At 42.9% G+C, this 18,882-nt stretch overlaps 1 protein-coding gene across 4 annotated transcripts in view; it reads left to right on the top strand.

The window, feature by feature from the left end:
• The first annotated feature begins 2,165 nt into the window (after nucleotides 1–2,165).
• SH3RF1 (SH3 domain containing ring finger 1) overlaps nucleotides 2,166–18,882 on the top strand; it is a 177,694-nt gene continuing 160,977 nt past the window's right edge. The window contains exons 1-2 of one of the 4 annotated variants that reach the window (XM_009240435.4): nucleotides 2,166–2,423; nucleotides 4,727–5,214. In XM_009240435.4, coding sequence (XP_009238710.1) covers nucleotides 4,822–5,214 — 393 coding nt within the window. In that variant the 5' untranslated portion in view covers nucleotides 2,166–2,423; nucleotides 4,727–4,821. 4 annotated transcript variants of the gene reach the window in all.

The following is an 18,882-nucleotide window of genomic DNA, read 5'->3' as shown; positions in this document are numbered from 1 at the left end:
CCCAACTGCCCCTTTCCCTATAGTATTGACAGGACTTTGCAATTACTAGAATTATACCAAACTTATTTATTTATTCGAGACAGAGTCTTGCTTTGTCACCCAGGCTGGAGTGCAGTGGCGCAATCTCGGCTCATTGCAACCTCCACCTCCCAGGTTCAAGCAATTCTCCTGCCTCAGCCTCCCAAGTAGCTGCGATTACAGGTGCCTGCCACCATGCTTGGCTAATTTTTTTTTGTATTCTTCCTAGAGATAGGTTTTCACCATGTTGGCCAGGCTGGTCTTGAACTCCTGACCTCAGGTGATCCACCTGCCTTGGCCTCCCAAAGTGCTGGGATTACAGGTGTGAGCGACCATGCCTGGCCTGTCCCAAACTTTTTTAAGACCCTGAGAAGAAATGACTTTGCCCAGAATAACTGCCTGGATGATTCTTGGCAGATTATGATAATGATGCTATCTGACTTTAATAGAGATATACAGATTACAAAGAACCAGCATGTTGTCTCATCTAGTCATCCCACAACACTCTGAGAAAGAGATTTTTTTTTCACCATTTGACAGAAAATGGCTCAGGAGGTTAAAGTAACTTGCCTAAAACTTCACTTTACAGCTGGAGTAGCTGAAGCTAATAAAAGTGTTGCGTTCTAAAAACTATAGCATGCACCAGGGGCATTCAAAGAACTGCAGCCACATCCCAGATAATATTCATGAGAGGTATGCCAGATTCTTTGACCACTGCAGTCTTGGGACACATTGTCTTCAGTTCTTTGAAAATGGGTGTGGCCAAGCACCGTGGCTCACGCCTGTAATCGCAGCACTTTGGGAGGCTGAGGCGGGCAGATCACCTGAGGTCAGGAGTTCGAGACCAGCCTGACCAATATAGAGAAACCCCGTCTCTACTAAAAATACAAAATTAGCCGGGTGTGGTGGGTGCCAGCCTGGGCAATAAGAGTGAAACTCCGTCTCAAAAAAAAAAAAAAAGAAAAGAAAATGGGTGTGACTATTGATTTTCTTTTGCCGGGAGTTTCAAGAGCTGCACCATTCTACCTATGACCTTGTGTACTGCTCTCTAAAAACACACACGAAACCAAAATAAGAACACAATAAAAATTGTCCCTTGCTTTCGAGTAATTACATGATTAACAGTTTCTTCTTTCCCTTGGGAACAGACACACTGCTTTGCTTTGCCTAGGATGGGGATATGACGGTCCTGTGCAAAAGACAGGGCCTTGGAATGGTGGAAAGAGAACTGGACTTGGAATCCAGAGAGCTGGGACTGAGTCTTGGTTCAACATTACCTACTGTGTGATCAGGGGAAAGTTAACCTATTTGAGCTTCAGTTTTAATAACCGCAAATAATCCCTATCTGTTTATTGACTGTAATCTTCTGGTCAGCCTCATCATCTATCTGCACAGTTCCACATGCAGAACTAAGTAGTAACTTTCAGTTTGCAAACTGGACTAGAAATTCTCCATTCCATTCATTCCTTCTGTCGTCTTTCTCAGCTCAAATGCCCATGTATTTGCTCACTTCTAATGGAAGGGGAAGTGGGCTATTATTTTTGGTGTTCATATATTATGACTCTCAGCATATGAATCTATTTAGAATAAGGCTGAGACAAGATGACATAGAGGGTTGCTGTAAGAATTGAACTTATGCATGAAAAATGTTCAGCACAGTGCCTGATTTACAGTGAGTGATCATTGTTAGCTGTTATAATTTTTTCAGGCTTATGTGATCCTTATGTCTTGAATGGTTTAGCTATGGTCCTAGCTGGAGACTAGAGGATAAACTGAGACTCCTCGTCAAATCATAAACCTAGTTGGTGGCTGGGCAGAGATTTCTTGCATCATCTGTTGCAACCCTTTCTTCTTATAACCACCTAGTTTCTGCCCACCTTTGAGGAAAGGTATTTGGGATAACTTTTTGTAAATTGATGGTAAATGCAAATATAGTAACGTCAACTTTAGATCAATGACAAAATTTTAACTTGCTTCTCCACTAAATCGAGACTGAAAAACCTCAAAACCTATGGACAAGATGTTTTTCAAAACTCCACTTCGGTTTACAGGTGTGTGCTTGGAGCAATCAAAACAAAAATTACTGCGATGAGGGCAGCCGCCCAGGCTCAGATAAAAGAGGCCCCTCTCAGCGTGCTTTGCGGTGCCAGCCCGCCCACCTGAGGTCAGACTCAATTCTCCCCACTTAGGGCAGGGATAACAGAGCCCCCGAGAATGGGTTGGAAGTCCGTACTACCGTTTTCCTAGCCTTGGGCTTTGGGGCCAGCGGTCCTCCAGGCTTGCTCCGGTTTGGGTCCCGGGGTGACTGATGGCTGGGTGCGGACAGGTGGCCGCGGCACTGTCCCCATCGATTCACCACGCCGCTCTCGGCCCTAAGGGGCAACACTTCGCTCCGACTCTACCAAGTAAGTGTCGGGGGTGGGCAACCAGACGCAAAGCGCAGCGGGATCGGTTCCCGCCAGGACTGCTTCCGCCGCCTCCGCGGACCCAGCCCCTCCCGTGCCGCGACTCGCCCAGCCTGGGGAGGAAGGGTCCGTCCAGGGCGCCCAGCCCCGCCGAGGGGAGGAGGAGGCGGCGGGACCCTGCCCCGGGGCTTCTTCCTGCTTTCCCCAGCCTCCACTCCCGCAGCCTCCCCGTCCGGTGGCTCCATTTTTCAGGCGCGTTCTCCTCAGGGAGAAGGCGTCCGTCCCCGAGCCTTCCCCTCGTAGTCCCCTGGGGGCCCCGCTCCCCATCCTCTAGGCTCTTGCAGCGCCCCCTCAGGCCGCCGCCCCAATCCCGCCCCCGGGCTCCGGCGGGGTACTGGGCGCAGGTCACCTCAGCGCGGGAGGCCGGCGCGGTGGCGGGTGGCTCCGAGAGGTGCTGCGCCCGCTCCCGGGGAAGGCGCTGTGGCGCGGGGCCGCCCCCTTGCGCCCCGGGCGCCGGCTGCGGCCCGGCCTCCTCCTCCTCTTCCTCCGCCCTCCTTGGCTGGGAAAGTGGGAGGCGGCGGCGGCGGCGGTGTGGTGTGTGTGCGCGCGTGAGGGGGGCAGCAGAGAGGAGTCTCCTGGTGCCGCCGCGGCGTCAGAGACATTGCGAGCGGCAAGCGCGGTGGGGCCGCATCTGCATCAGCCGCCGCCGCCGCTGCGGGGCCGCGAACAAAGAGGAGGAGCCGAGGCGCGAGGTAGGGCGCGCGGCCGGCGCGGGGTCGGCGGGGACCCAGCGTCGGCGGACCCCTAGCCGGGGAGAAGGCGGTGGTCTGGGCATTCCCCCATCCCCGCCCTGGGTCGGTCTCTCTCTCCCCTCGCCCTCGGGTCCCCGTGGGCCGGGAATCAGGACCTGCGGAAGCGGAGCAGCCCGCGGCCTCTGCCTTCTCCGGGCAGGAAGCTGCCAGGGCTGCGTGCCGCGGTCTCCCCGGGCGCAGCCCAGCACCCCCTGCTTCCCGGATGGCGCGGTCTCTCTGGGGACTGTCGCCTTATCTCGGCTGGGCTAGAAAGCTGCTTCCCCGTGGCACTCTGTGGGGCTGAGTTTCGCAACTTAAGCCTGCGCATTTATTTTTAAGTCCTTGAAAACTTCCCGCAGTCGTGTAGGGGGATTTGTGTCCCCGGCCTGACCTAAAGGGAGGCGGAGATGAGGGAGGCTGTAGGGTGAGATCCCCACGCCGGGACCCGCCGGGCCGCAGCCCCAGGCCGGGACCGGCTCCTGCCGGGGGCCGCCGACACCTGGCCCCGGGGTGTGTCTGCGGCGAGCGGCCGCCGCGCCTCCCTGCGGGCTTGGGAGTACCTGTGCTCGGCGCCGTGGGAGCGGCGGTGCAGCCCTGGGGCTCCCCCGCTCCGGCTTTGTCAAGAACAGCTGTTAATGCTCCCAGCCAAATCTTTTTACCCCCTTTCTCCTGGGCATTCACATTTACATTTATTTTGGCGGTGGGGGGAGAGCGGCGCAGTAAGTGGCTTGCTTTTTCCTGAATGGCCTCATTTTCATATGCCCACAGTTTCCAGTCCAACATTCCATTGTCGAATTCTTTTGGTGATAATTTTGCCAGCTTTTCTGAATGGGATTAGGACAGGCCGTTCAGAAATGTGTTTCTGAGTTTATCAACTACTGCCCTGAAGGGCGCTTTTCTGTTTTAGCTGCTTTCAAGCAAATCTGTGTCTTTTAGAATTGTCAACTTTCAGCTCTTTTTGGTTGGGCAAGATTAAACAGTTCTATTTTTAAGAACAGCGAAGAAACATATGTATTTAATATTGGGATCATTTACCACGAGCGATCACATGAGGCATGGTTTCTTAAACGCTAAAGTGGCTTAAAAAAGGGAATTTAGTTGGATATAAAAGTAAATTTCAGGTAGAGGAAACTTTCAATGGCCTCTGTCAGCTTCTCCTGTGAGTTGAAGCCTTTATTAAGGCAGCTGATATCACTTTCAGAGCTTAAGAAATTATGTTCCTTATTGCACTTCATAAATCCTTCTGCGGGAATTATGTAATACCCTGTGCCTTGTTTTTGCCCAGGAATCCCTAGATATCTTCAGGGGTTAATTTTGCGTTGTTTAGAAAGCCTGTTTTGTTTTCAGTTGTTGACTTTGGAGTTTAGGAACCCACATTCCAAAGCAAAGCTACACTATTCAGACAGGGAATAGTGTACTTTTGGGTACTTTTTGATTCTTGGCTCCTTGTGAACTTTTTCCCTAGATAACAACACTCATGTTCTCTTTTCCCCTTTTTCCCCATGACTCTAGAGCAAAGTCTGAAATGGATGTTACATGAGTCATTTTAAGGGATGCACACAACTATGAACATTTCTGAAGCTTTTTTCTCAGTAAAGTAGATAAAGATGGATGAATCAGCCTTGTTGGATCTTTTGGAGTGTCCGGTGTGTCTAGAGCGCCTTGATGCTTCTGCGAAGGTCTTGCCTTGCCAGCATACGTTTTGCAAGCGATGTTTGCTGGGGATCGTAGGTTCTCGAAATGAACTCAGATGTCCCGAGTGCAGGACTCTCGTTGGCTCGGGTGTCGAGGAGCTTCCCAGTAACATCTTGCTGGTCAGACTTCTGGATGGCATCAAACAGAGGCCTTGGAAACCTGGTCCTGGTGGGGGAAGTGGGACCAACTGCACAAATGCATTAAGGTCTCAGAGCAGCACTGTGGCTAATTGTAGCTCAAAAGATCTGCAGAGCTCCCAGGGTGGACAGCAGCCTCGGGTGCAAGCCTGGAGCCCCCCAGTGAGGGTAAGTAGCCTACAGAGGTAGTTTGGTGAATAAAGGTGGTGATGTCCACATTTTTTCTTTATTCTTTAGCTTGGTGTTTTCGAAGTCAACTTATTGCTTAGGAAACCACACATATTGGAACAGATAGATTATACCTCTGAATATTTTTTTCCCCCATCTTGGAATGAGATTGGATATAAATAATAAATTTTATTGTTTTGAAAATTATCTCTAGATAGTCTCTGTTATCTTTTAAGATAAATTTTGGGAAACAAGCAGCAATTAGTGAATGAAATCTAAACCAGCTTTTGTTCTGTGCCCATTTTAAAATGGATATTTGGTATTTTATCATTTTGATGGGGCTGAGAGTCATAATTACATGTATGTAGTACATATGTAGTATATATGTTGTAAATATGTGTGTGGGTAAATCATAAATAGGAAATCAAGCCTTAATTTTTATGTTGCTTAGAATCATTCTATTGGTTTTATGAATACACAGCACAGAATTTACTCGTTGGTGGAATTCTTAACAAATCATGGCTACAGGTAGCAGAGTTTCGTTGCTGTAGCAACAAAATGTCACTTAGGACTACACTAAAACATCTAGCTTTATGTTGGGCTTTGTAGTGAATGAAATGAAGTATTTCCATCAAAATGATTTTTCTTGGGATTTGAGTTTGGGCTGAAATAATTTTAGATGAAGCTAATTATTTGGACAGCTACCACAACTGCCACACAAAATTTCTGTATTTATTAGAAATATATATAAATAATCTATATTTATTAGAAATATAGGTATTTCTAATAAATATAAGTTATGTTGCAGGTGATGGATTCCTGATAAAATGTGCTTTCTCATTTTTGCAAAAATAAAAAGTAGTCAATAGCATCAGTAATTAAAACAACTTCATTTTTGTAAGAAGAAGGAATTCTAAATTATTGGCCAAACTGGTAAAATCTGCTTTTAAAGAACAATTAATCTAGTGAGAATTTTTTTTCAAATGTCCTCAGTAAGCACTCAAAAGTGACATCTTTCATTTAATACAGGAACTGCCCATTGGGATGGCATTAGATCCCATAATTCACAGATGTGGATACCAGGCAGTTTTAACAGAATAGTTTTCCTACTTCTTTCTCAGGCTCATCTTTTGTAAATGATAGGAAGTATTTAAGTATATAGACCATTTTAATCACTAGAAAACCTGATCAGAAAACAGTTTCATCATTAAGGCTGTCAGGTTTCTTTTGACATATTTATTTATTTAAAGATATTGAGAATTTTGGGATAAGGAGGTTTTCTTTTCCTTATTTGGAGCCCACATGTTGTGAAACTGATCTGCTTACAGTGCTTTTCTTAGATTTCCTTTTTTTTTATAGAGTTTACTTATTTGGACTCGAATATTTTAATCCCAGAACCAGTGATCAAGTTGATAATTTCTGAGACACCTGATGTAGGTCTGTTTAGCTTAATAAAGGTGTAGATTTGCATCTTTGGAAAGGTTTTGTTTCCCTGTTAATTAGACTAGGGAAGGCATGGCTTCCTGGAATACTGTATCTTAGTTGTTGACACTGCCTTACCTGTTGCGAGGAATGCATTGAATGTTTGTTCACCGATAAAGAGGAATTTAAGGAGAGGCTCAAACACTCAATGTCTTTTGAATTTTAAGTTTTCTTGCTAACATGGAAATTGACTATGTAATTCTCATTTATCTGAACTGCTAAGCTCCCAAAATTGAACTTCTTAGGTAAATTATTTGGAGATTTTGATCATGTTAGTATTATTTTTCTGGTTTATATGCTTTTCCTAAGTTACTTCCTGTTTCTTCTTTAGCATGAGAAAAATTACTTGCCAAGAAACTCAACTAAACTTGAGCCTTATAACTGGGATAAAATAGTTGAGGTGGATGGAAGAGGAAATATGTCTGTTATTTTGCTGGGGGAGGATGGAGGACAAAAACAAACCTATTCAGTTGTCTGAGTTGATGCAATTGATGCAATACTTAGAAAAAGAACAGCCTTTTTTCTAGTTTAAAATAGTTTTTCGAGCCAGCTGCTGTGGCACTCGCCTCTAGCCCCTAGCTACTTGCATCTGTAGTCCTAGCTGCTCCAGAGGCTGGGGCGGGAGGATCACTTGAGCCCAGGAGTTCAAGTCTAGCCTAGACAACGTAGCAAGACCCCTCCCCCTGCTACCCCTCCCCCATCTCCTGCCCCCCCCCCCCCTTTTTTTTTAAAAAAGGGTTTCTCAATAAGTTACTAGTACCTTTTGCTTTCAAATATTCACAACAGTCAGGGCCATACATATAGTTCAAACACCTGAAAGATCAATACATTTCTAGAAAAGACTCCTTTTAAGAGTGAGAATTCTGTAACATGAAGCCACATGGATATTGTAAGGCACTTCTTTGGACACTTCCCTTAGGTGAGTGACTGTAATAAATCCCAAATGTGCATCCTCCTCCCTTAAGTGTTCTGACACAACCAAGTGGTGCAGTGAGCCTGTTTCCATATGTTGTGCAAAGCTGAAAGTGATAACGTGGAATGTTGCTTTAGTTTATTAGTTATGTTCTGTGTTTGGTTAGGCTGTGACCATGTGGCCTCCTCATGCATTTAGCCAAAGCATATTGAATGTTATCAACAGATTTGAACATTTCCAATGTGTGACACACATCTTGTTCCCAAAATCTTAGTGTTTCCTGCCTAATTTGAAGGAGAAAAGGAGAGTGTGGGATTGGAATCACCATGGGAATCCATCAGTTTTTTACCTCTAAGTAAAGAATTCCTGTTGGTTTTAGGCCAAAATCAAGCAGTGGCATGAGCCATAGGGAAAGGGACACTGCTGATACCTGTTAATGGCCTAAGAAATGTAGCTGCAGAAGTTAAAATGCATATATATAAATTAGATAAGGAAAGCATGGTTTTTAAGTAGTTCCTATAGAATTTAGACCTAATAGTTTCTGCTTTCTATGCGCAGTTCCAGTGATTTAAGGAATCATTAAGTAATAATATCTAAACAGACACATGCATAGATATTAACTTCTCTTTAATATTCTCTTAAGCTGGCCAGGTGTGGTAGCTCACGCCTATAATCCCAGCAGTTTGGGAGGCTGAGGAGGTGGGTGGATCACTTGAGGTCAGGAGTTCCAGACCATCGTGGCCAGCATGGTGAAACCCTGTATCTACTAAAAATACAAAATTAGCCAGGTGTGGTGGCACTTGCCTATAACCCCAGCTACTTGGGAGGCCGAGGCTGGAGAATCGCTTGAACCCAGGAGACAGAGGTTACAGTGAGCTGAGATCGCACCCTTGCACTCCAGTCTGGCCAAAAAGAGCGAAACTCCATCTCAAAAAAAGCAAATTCTTTTAAGTTTTCTTAATATCTCTTAACATTAAGTTCTCTTAATATCTGTGCATGTTTCTGTTTAGATATCATTACTTAATGATTTCATGATGCCTCTACTTCACAGCAAATTTATTCATCCAAAAAATAGATCACATGAGACCCCCTGATTTATACTAATTTATACTTAGTTTATTCGTTGCTTTATTTAATAAATACTTCTTAAGCACTCATTAGGCGCCAGGCACTACACTGGCTGCTGGATAGGTAATGGTAGACAAACCATTCTTAGCTTTTGAATGTGTAGTCCATCTTGTGGGAGAGACACATTAATAAAATAATAACAATGCAGGCATGTAATTAAATAAGTTCTAAGACACAAAGCTAGGGGAGAGGATAGAAGAAAGACCTGCATTTAGCGTGAGGGTGAATTGTGTGTGTGATCTTCAAAAGCTTCCTGAGGAAGAGGCATCTGAGCTGAGATCTTAAGGGTGAAATGATATTAATTAGGGAATGGGGGCTGGGCAGGGAAGGGGCAGAGGGGAAGAATATTTCAAAGGGGCTGACCTACACAGGAAGGGGTGTGCCTCCTAGGAAGAACTGACAGAAGGTAAGTGTGAACTAGGCAAGCCACAGGGACGGTGTAAGATGAGGCCTCAAATTCGATAATGTAGGAGGCATCAAGAACTGCCCCAAGGGCCACGTAGGGTGAAGGGTCAGATGGGTAGGATAGATGGGAAGTGCTCTGCATTTGGGATAAGAAAGAGGGACCATTGGGACTGAGACGATTAGCAGGGCTTCAGAACAGATACGGGATTGGAGCTTGTGTCAAAGAATGGAGAGATGGGGAAAGAAAGGTAGGGAATTCTAGATATGAGGGAACACAGATGAAATTTATTTTCCCCTGTAAATGCTGTGTCTGCTTTCATTTCTCCATAGCACAGTCATACCTCCTTTCTCCCTCTTTCCCTATTGCTGACTATTAGGGGCTGAATTATGTCCCCCAACATTGCTACGTTGAAGTTCTAACTCCTAGTACCTCACAATGTGGCCATATTTGGGGATAGGACCTTTAAAGAGGGGGTTAAGGTAAAATGAGGTCACATGCATGGGCCGTAATCCAGTAAGAACAGTGTTCTTATAAGAAGAGGAGATGAGGATGCAGACACACAGGGAAGACCATGTGAAGACACATGGAGAAGATGCCACTTACCAACCAAGGAGAGTTGCCTTCAAAGGAAGCCAACCCCACTGACACCTTGATCTTGGACTTCCAGCCTCCAGAACTGTGAGGAAATACATTTTTGTTGTTTAAGCCACCCAGTCTGTGCACTTGGATGTGGTAGCCCTAGCCGACTTGAACTCTGACTGTAGACATACTCCTAAAGGTCAGCCCCTTGAGTGGCCTCTCGGTCCACTGCCAATCCCTTCAGTCCTGGTTTCCCCAGAAACTGGCAGTGGTCCAGCCTTCTGTGTTCTGTCATGGAATATCTTTGAGAAGTTGTTCAGCCCCTCCCTACTCCCTCAACTACCCACATTGCCTGGCATAATTTCTTAAAATAGACAGGCATGTTATAAGGAAGTTGACGTTTATGTGACAATATACCAGATGCACAGAAAGTTCTGGAGGAAATAAAGGAAATATTGAGAGGGGAAAACTACTACTTTCTTATCTCTGACAAATTGGATTGATCTGTAGCTGGAGTCTGGAGAGAGTGCTTTCCAGGACTCAGTAGTACCTAAGGCATTACTCAAGGGATAGGTAATGATGGACAAACCAAATACAGATCCTTACTTGGTGCTTTCCAGGACTAAGTAGCACCCTAGTAAGGCATTCTAGGCTTTATTCCAAGGAATGGCATTGGCAGAAAGAATTGAAGGAAGTAGTGGGAGAAAGTTAGGACAACTGAGTTGCTCCAGGTTTGGTGTGGAAAGCAACTGCCTGCTGTGAACTGTGCCGTGGGACATCTTTGACATCCATCTATGAACAAGCACCTGTAGAGAGCTTCTTTCAGGTCCAGTTATGTTCAATAATCTATACTAGGTCAAAGATGATATTAATGCATGTTTCTGTTGAAAAAGTTTACATTTGGGGGAGGTAACACACAAGAAACAACAAATAAGGCAGCAGATAGTGAAGCATCAGGGGGTGGGATAAGATATAGAATAAGTCTCTATCTATGATGGGGTTCTTTTTTGTAGTTCGTGGTCCTTGGATTAAGTGCATGGTCAAAGAATACCAAGTGTGGACCAGAGTGGTTGGGACATGCTCCCCTGGCGTGTAAGGTTCACTACAAACACTGACTGACAAAGGAATTGTTGTCTTCGCACAGATGGGGATGAGGATGTGTATTAACTCATACCAGACCCAAGCAAGACATTTAATGTGGTGGTTTGGATGAGGGAAATGTTTCTGTGTGTTTCAGAATGATTGAATTAGAACGGAAAAGGTGGGTTTTGTTTGTTTGTTTGTTTGTTTGTTTTGGCTAAACCATGTTTGTTGCATGCTTGACCTCTTATTTTAGCCATCCTTGATCCTTACTCCAGGCTTCATGTCTGCCCTGTCCCTGACCTTTACTTCATTCCTGAGCTAGGCTTGATGGTGAGGCTTGGAGATGAGATCTTGAACGGGGTAGAAGGCAGGTATGGGAAAGGGGGTCTGTGGTGCATACTAATTGATAATTTTTTTAAAAAAGTAATGATTCTTTTTTATATCACATAAAGTATTATGCAACCATAATCATGTAAACCTCACAACAGCTTTCTGGGGTCAAGTGTTATCATTTTATTTATTTATTTTTTTGAGACAGAGTCTCACTCTGTCACCCAGGCTGGAGGGCGATGGTGAGATCTCGGCTCACTGCAACCTCAGCCTCCTGGGTTCAAACAATTCTCCCACCTCAGCCTCCCAAGTAGCTGGGATTACAGGCGCCTACCACCATGCCTGGCATTTTTGTACTTTTAGTAGAGGTGGGGTTTCACCATGTTGGCCAGGCTGGTCTCCAACTCCTGACCTCAAGTGATCCACCCACCTTAGCCTCCCAAAGTGCTGGGATTACAGGCATGAGCCGCGGCACCCAGCCAAAGTGTTATCATTTTTAAAATGAAAAAGAATGTAGATTTCAAAATGTATGTAAAAGCATTCTGGTTGTAAAAAAAATTCAACAGTATAGAAGAATATGTTATTGTGTGTATATACTTGCAGATTTTTTCATATACATTTGTATGTGTATGTGTATACTTTCTTGATTTTTTGCAGAACTAGAATTTCATACTCTGGAGATGCAATGATTTGCTAATTCATTTACTATATCTATGAAATCTTTTCATGTTTAAGCACATAGACCTACTCCAGTTTTTGAAAAAATTCTTTATTGATGTATAATATACATATAGAAAAGTGTACTAATTATGTGTACCATTCATTGAATTTTTCATAGTATTTTTCTCATAGTATTTTTACTCATAGAATTTTTCTTCATAGTATTTTTCTCATAGCATTTTTCTTTCTGTTTAAAAAATACTCAGTGTAAGAAAAATACTCATAGTATTTTTCTTTCTGTTTTAAAAATTAAAAATAATACATGCTCATGGTAAGAAATGTAATAGTAGAAGACCATGTAAAGGAGAAAATCAAGGCTTCCAGTATCTCTACTCCTCTGTTCCTAATCTCTAGGGGTAACCACTGTCATGAGGTTTTTTTGTGTTTTCTTTCAGACAAAAAATTGAATAGAAATGGAATCACATTGTATATGCAGTTCTGCAATTTGAGGTTTTTAATTTAATGATAAAACTTGGATAGCTTCCGTATCTACTCACATTGATCTATAAGAAGCTATTATGCATTCTTTTTTTTTTTTTTTTTTTGAGATGGTCTTACTCCTGCCCAGGTTGGAGTGCAGTTGGCGTGTTTACGGCTCACTATACATTATTATTCTTATTATTCTTATTTCATGGATGTAGGAGGGATGGCTGAAAGACTTTAACTTGTCCAATTTCCGATCCCAAATGCTTCCTTCCCTTACCTGCAGTTGACTTAAGTAACAAACATTTTCCCTGGGACCTCATGTTGCTTTTAGCAGGGGAATCTTTTCTCAGTTGCAGCTGGCAGAGGTTATTCTTTCCTCACTGTCCTTGCTTCCTATTTTGTTTTGACAAAAAGAGGACAAATAAAGCTCCTTTACAATGACAATGGACCAGGAAAGCAGACTCTCCTTAGCTTGATGTATGGGGAAGAGTGTGGTTTGGAGGTCAGAAGTTGTGGCCTCTGGTTCCAGCACTGCCATGGGCTGGTTGTGGGGTTTCTCTGGGCTTCATTTCTTCAGCTCAAAGATGTGGAGCCATAGGGACCTAAGCTCCATGCAGAGTGGTTGTGGGAATGGGGGTGGTGAGGGGGCTGAGTTTGGTCCATCTTTGACTTTTCAGAGCCCTTTGTAGTGTCTGGCACAGAGTATACACTCACAAGAGGTTTGTTGAATAAATAAGTGAATAAGTGAGTGAAGTGAGTACCAACCTCTCTAGGGATCCTTAGCTGTATATTTAATTTCATTTCTATTTGGGATGATGAGAACCAAAGTTACTGAAAAGATACAGAAAAGATTATAAAGTGAATGTAGTGTTTGGCTGTAGAGCTACATAAAATACAGACATGAACTCAGTTATGTTGGTTTCCTGTGTGTGAAAAATAGCCTGATGCAGATCTCTTTGGCAACCCCGATCCCCGACCTGTCCCAGTTTCCTTCATTTATTATCACTATTGCTCCAGTCCTTATTTATTTATTTACATTTCTCTTTTGGGTGACTGAAGGAGAGAAATTATTCTGTTATTGCTGGCTGGGCAGGGAAAAGGAAAATCCGAGGGAAAGGGAGGAAAGAGGTAAAATCTAGTTTTGCTTTAGCTGGAGGTCCATCTTGTTCTTGAGGTTCTTTGAAAAGTTCCACCTCTGCCCTGGCTCTCTGGCTTTAGCACTTCATCCCTGGCTTTTGCATCAGCTGCTATAGAACCTGTGTTGAGTGTTAACTTCTCTGCCTTGCAGCACCTTGCACTGCCCTGGCCTGCAGCTGTGGTCTGTTCTTTCCAAGTGGCTAAAAGAGGCGCAGTGGGGAGACGGCAGAACAGACCGGGGGACAGGAAAGCAGTCCTTCTCCATTGCCTTCCTAAAACTGCTTCTCTGGGTTGTCTTCTCAAAATGCTTTGTTTTGCCCCATAATTAGTCTCTGGTCTCAGAAAAGCAAAAGAATAAAATCAGAGGCTCAAAAAAGGCATGTGAGTAGGGGCAGTATGTCAGTTCAAGCCCCTGACTATTTTTCTGTTGCCTATGGTCTTTTCTCAGCATTCCACGAGCCCCCAGCTCTCCTTTGCACACCTCCATTCCTTAACTCACTCTATTGGGAAGAATGCCTGCTTTTTTCCACTCTGGTCAGACGCTCACTCCGTTCATTAATCTATCCTCTCTCTAGTATATTGCTTAATGTAGTTTAAGCAAACCCAAGACAATATGTAAAAAGACTTTAAAATTTTAAGGTCAAAAGGCAAATGACTTTGTAATTCATGTTGTGGCAGGATTCTTCTTAAGGGTCCACAATACTTTAGCAACCTAGCACAAATATTATAGTGAGATGTACTTGTGATAGAAATACTACACATAGCGACATAGTATGGATAGTGAGGAACTCAGATAGCAGGCAAGCCTCATTTACATAGCAACATAGTATAGTGAGGTGTACATATGATAGAAATATTATGCCTAGAGGCTGCCTTGCTGGTAAGGCTCCCTCATTTAGAAACTTCAACTCCCTCACTCTCCCAAAGCTTTTATTATAAAGAGTGCATGTATCTTCTGCTCTTTTACAAATTTTGATTTTTAGTTTCTTCTGAAGGTAGTAACCTTAAAAAGAAAAATTCAGAGCCCCAGGCACCCTTTTTCGTGGCTCTGCAATCCTTTTGTCGTGTATATGTCTGCCAATGCCTAGTCAAGAGGATGGTAGCAGTTGCTTCATGAATGGTGACATATGGGTGGCTGTAAACACAGCCATTTTAAAGATAGATGTGTGAGTGGGCTCTTTCGGGGTAGCTGGGAAGGGAATGGAGGTGCCATTTCAGATGGCTGACAGAGCAGTTAAATAGTAGATTATTTGCGTTGTGAAACATGAAAAAAGTGAGCAGTAGGAGGATATGCAAATGAATTTTTAAGTTACATAGTGCAGAAAGGCAAGGGCTGTCAATGTTGAGCATTTTTCTGTTAGCCTAAGGAAATAAATTCCTTAAGGATTAAGGAAATTATTATTATTATTTTTTTTTGCCAGAAAAAATCCTTTTGAAACACTGTAGTTTCACCACTTATCAATTCAGGAATGAATGAACAGGAGTGAATTTTCATTATTTTAATATGTAATGAGCGGTCCTAGGCAATGAACATTTATACAGAAAGAAAGCTAAAGTTAGCTATAGGATGCTTCATATCTAGTTTTAATTTATGTGAAGTACCCCAAAATAATACAGTAGCAATGTAAGTAAGAGCGTCAGTGTGGGATACAAATATCCCTAGCATTTGTATAAAGTTCCTGGAAACGTGAGCAGTAATGTTGAAAAGCTGAACATTAGATATGTTATAAGGAGATTCAATTCTTGTAGAGCTAAAAAATATTCTTACATTCCTAATTACATAACTGCTTAGTTTTTAAATATCCTTAAAAAACTTAAAAAGTTTTTAAAAACATTAAACACATAGAATAAACATTATATAATAAAACTAGATTTCAAACCTTAAGTTTTCATTTGCCCACCTTATCCAGAGTGACATTTAGTTTACTAATCTCTGTTATTTCAGTTTTTTTCAAAATCTTTGAACAGTTTTTTTCCCCATTATTGAACTTGTGTTTTATGCGCGGTGATGATTATTTTTCAGCATTTCATATGCTTTTTTTCTGCCACAGTTGAAGTCTATGAGGCTAAATATTTTTGCCATTTTTGGTAGATCTTATTATTTTCATTCCTGTCTTAACTGTACTATAGTAGCACTTTTATTTTTCTTTTTCTACTCATTTTTGTAAAACAAGTCTGAAATATTAAGAAGACACTGGAAGTGTTAACACTGTTGTGCAAAGCCTGTGATGTTGCTGAAGCTGAAGTGTTGGTTAAAGGCCCCAAAGTGTGACAGCTTGAAATGTTTACATAGCAGCTGTTCCAAGAAAGTTCAAATCTGGCAGCAGAAAAGTATTGGGTCTCCATATATGAAGCATGAAAATATATGATGTGTGGAAGCTGAGAATCACCTATATGGTGGAAAGAATGAGGAGACCTGCTTTCTAGTCCTGGCTATGTGATTTGAGGCCAGTGTTTTCTCTTCTGTAGGACATAGTTTTCTCGTTTATAAAATGAGGCTTTTCTGATATCTGAATTCTTTTGTAGCCCTGAAATTTAAAAAATAATTACCCTAGCAAAAGCCAACTTTGATATTGAACATTTAGGACAAACTCAGATTGGCACCTGGATATGATCTTGGTGCATTGAGGTGACATGTGGTTCTCACATTTGCCCATTGACACCAGTAATCTGCCTTTAATATTCCCTTAGAAGCCCACACTGTGCCTGCCACAGGAGCCTTCAGATGAACTGTTAGATTTAGAATTGAGGTAGAGCAGGAAAGCAAAGACAGTTTAGGGAGCCTGACTTTGGATTAAGCTCTAAATGGGGCTGGTTTGCTTGCTAGATCTCATCTGCTAGAATTATCCACCTCTGTTCTGCCAGATTATTATCTTCATCTAAAGTTGTTAACACTGCTTGAAATTCCAATAATTAGAGATTGTCTGCATATTAAAATGTCCTGCACTTTAGAACCATATTTAGAATTACCTAACCATATTTCTTTTCTCAGTTTTTACTGATGTGAGAACCCCTACTTTGATGGACAGGGCGTTTATTATGCCGAAAGAGCGGGGAGGCAGGTAACTGAGCTTCTTTGAGGTCAGGCAAGCCTGGATGGGGGAAGCTGTAGTGAGGAGTTTAGGCAGAGCGACCATGTAGTTTATCCTCTACCCTGGGAGATTTTTGAGAGTGAAAAGGATGTTGTTGATAATTTTGCAGAGTCAACAGGAGTATGTCAGGACTGTCTGGGGCGAACAGGGCCATAAGGTTACCCTAGCTGAGAGCAGTGTGAGTGAGCACAGGATATAGAAAACAGGATTCATTAAGCATAGGGGAGATGCCAGAGAATACAAAACTTTTCAAAAGTGTTCAGGGGAAATGCAGAGGAATTAATTTCTTCCTCCGAATGTTCCTTTTTGTGTGCTCTCTGATTCCTGCTGGACAGAAAGTGTCTGGTAATAGGAAAAGCAGGAGATTTATTATCAGGCAGAACTTCCTCTGTTCCTTGTTATCTGTGTGGCTCTTGGGCAAGTTACTTCCTTACCTAATTTCATTTGTAGAATGATGAAGAGCTGCTTTCCAAGTTTGTGAGGATTACATGAAATAAGGAATCTCAAATGCCCAAGACCTAGTACATGCTCAATAAACATTAGTATCTTCAGTTTTCCCTCTTTCTAGAAATTAGAACTTTTAATACCATGTCACAGTTATATTGTAAAATAAACTCTGGGGCAAGTGGATTGGCTCACATCTGTAATCCCAGTGCTTTGGGAGGCCAAGGTGGGAGGATCAGTTGTGGCCAGGAGTTTGAGACCAGCCTGAGCAACATAGTGGGATCCCCATCCCCCTTCTAAATTTTTTTTTTAATTAGCTGGGCATGGTGGCATGCACCTGTAGTCCCAGCTCCTCAGGAGGCTGAGGCTGGAGGATTGCTCGAGCCCAGGAGTTTGAGGCTGCAGTGAGCTGTGATCTTGTCACTGCACTCCAGCCTGGGTGACAGAATGAGACCTTGTCTCTAAAACAAAGAAAGAAGGAAAGAAACAAACAAAACAGACTATTGGTGTGTATGTAGTCTGGTAATTTAATTGATTAACACTTATATGTTAATACCGTAGAACATTTTGTTCTGTTTTAAACAGCTGGCTTAAACTTCAGATACCCAAGCTGTTCATAAATTAGTGACTACAGAAGATAGTTCTGGTTTTACAACTATAGTGTCACACTGTTTGAGTCAGTCAGCTTCTCTGGGCCTCATTTGTAAAAGGAAATGGCGAGCAACACTATCTATAGTATCTCTTCCTGTTCTCTTATCCTATGATAAGACATCCAGCCAGTGGAATTCATTATAGTATGTTAGATGTCTGTCACTGTTTTCATTGTCCCTCCCTCCCTCCCTCCTTCCATTTCTCCCTCCCTTCCTTCCTCCCTCCCTTCCACCCTTTCTTCCTCCCTTCCTCCCTTTCTCTCTCCCTCCCTGCCTCCCTCCCTTCCTTCCTTCTCTGCCTCCTTCCCTGTGATTGGGGAAAATAATAGCTCAAGTAATTAAAAAAAATTCAATTTAGTTACTTCTTTAGCATAATACTAAAGACTTAGACTCCTAAGACGTTCTGTAAGGGAAACTAGATGTGCTTTGTAGTGCAGTCCTAATTTTTAAAATTTAAGGAGACCAGGCATGGTGGCTCACGCCTATAGTCTCAGAACTTTGGATGGCTGAGGCGGGAGGGTTGCTTGAGCCCAGGAATTTGAGACCAGCCTGGGCAACATAGTGAAACCCCATCTCTACCAAAAACAAAAAATTAGCTGGGCATGGTGGCTTGTGCCTGCTCTCTCAGCAACTTCAGAAACTGAGGGGGGAGGAACGCTTGAATCCAGGAGGTCGAGGCTGCAGTGAGCCGTGATCACGCCACTGCACTCTAGCCTGGGCAACAGAACGAGACTCTTGACTCAAAAAGAAAAAAAAAATAATGTTAGGAAAGATTATTATGCCCATTATTAAAACATGGATGTTTTAATGCACTGTTGGATGGATGGATGGACGGGTGGGTCAGTGGATCTATCTGGACTCTGTGTGTGTGTGTGTGTGTGTGTGTGTGTGTGTGTGTGTGTGTGTGTACGTATCCATGCATATGCATATGTGTGTACTGTTTTATTCCTTTGTGGCTGATTTTTGCTTACCCTTCCCCAAGCTTGCCCACCCTTCCCCTCACTTCCATACCATTAAGATTATGTGGCTTAAGTAGTTATTACTGGTCAGTTTGTCCATGTTTTGGTTATTTTTTAATAGCTCATATCTAGAGCAGCTGATTTCCCTTTTAAAAAATTGTGACATATATAAACAGATATAAACAAATGCATTTATATACTTTTCTGATGCATTTTGCAAATGCTGCAACAGTGAAGAGCCTTGCTATGCTTCAAATTTCAATAAGTATATATTTTTTAATGGAGTTTCTATTTATAGTTAAAATATTCACATACTGAT

This window comes from Pongo abelii, chromosome 3 (assembly GCF_028885655.2).
Source record: "Pongo abelii isolate AG06213 chromosome 3, NHGRI_mPonAbe1-v2.0_pri, whole genome shotgun sequence".
Taxonomy (NCBI): Eukaryota; Metazoa; Chordata; class Mammalia; order Primates; family Hominidae; genus Pongo; species Pongo abelii.
The sequence above is the reverse complement of the archived record's forward strand: the minus strand, read 5'-3'. Positions and strand labels throughout refer to the sequence as shown.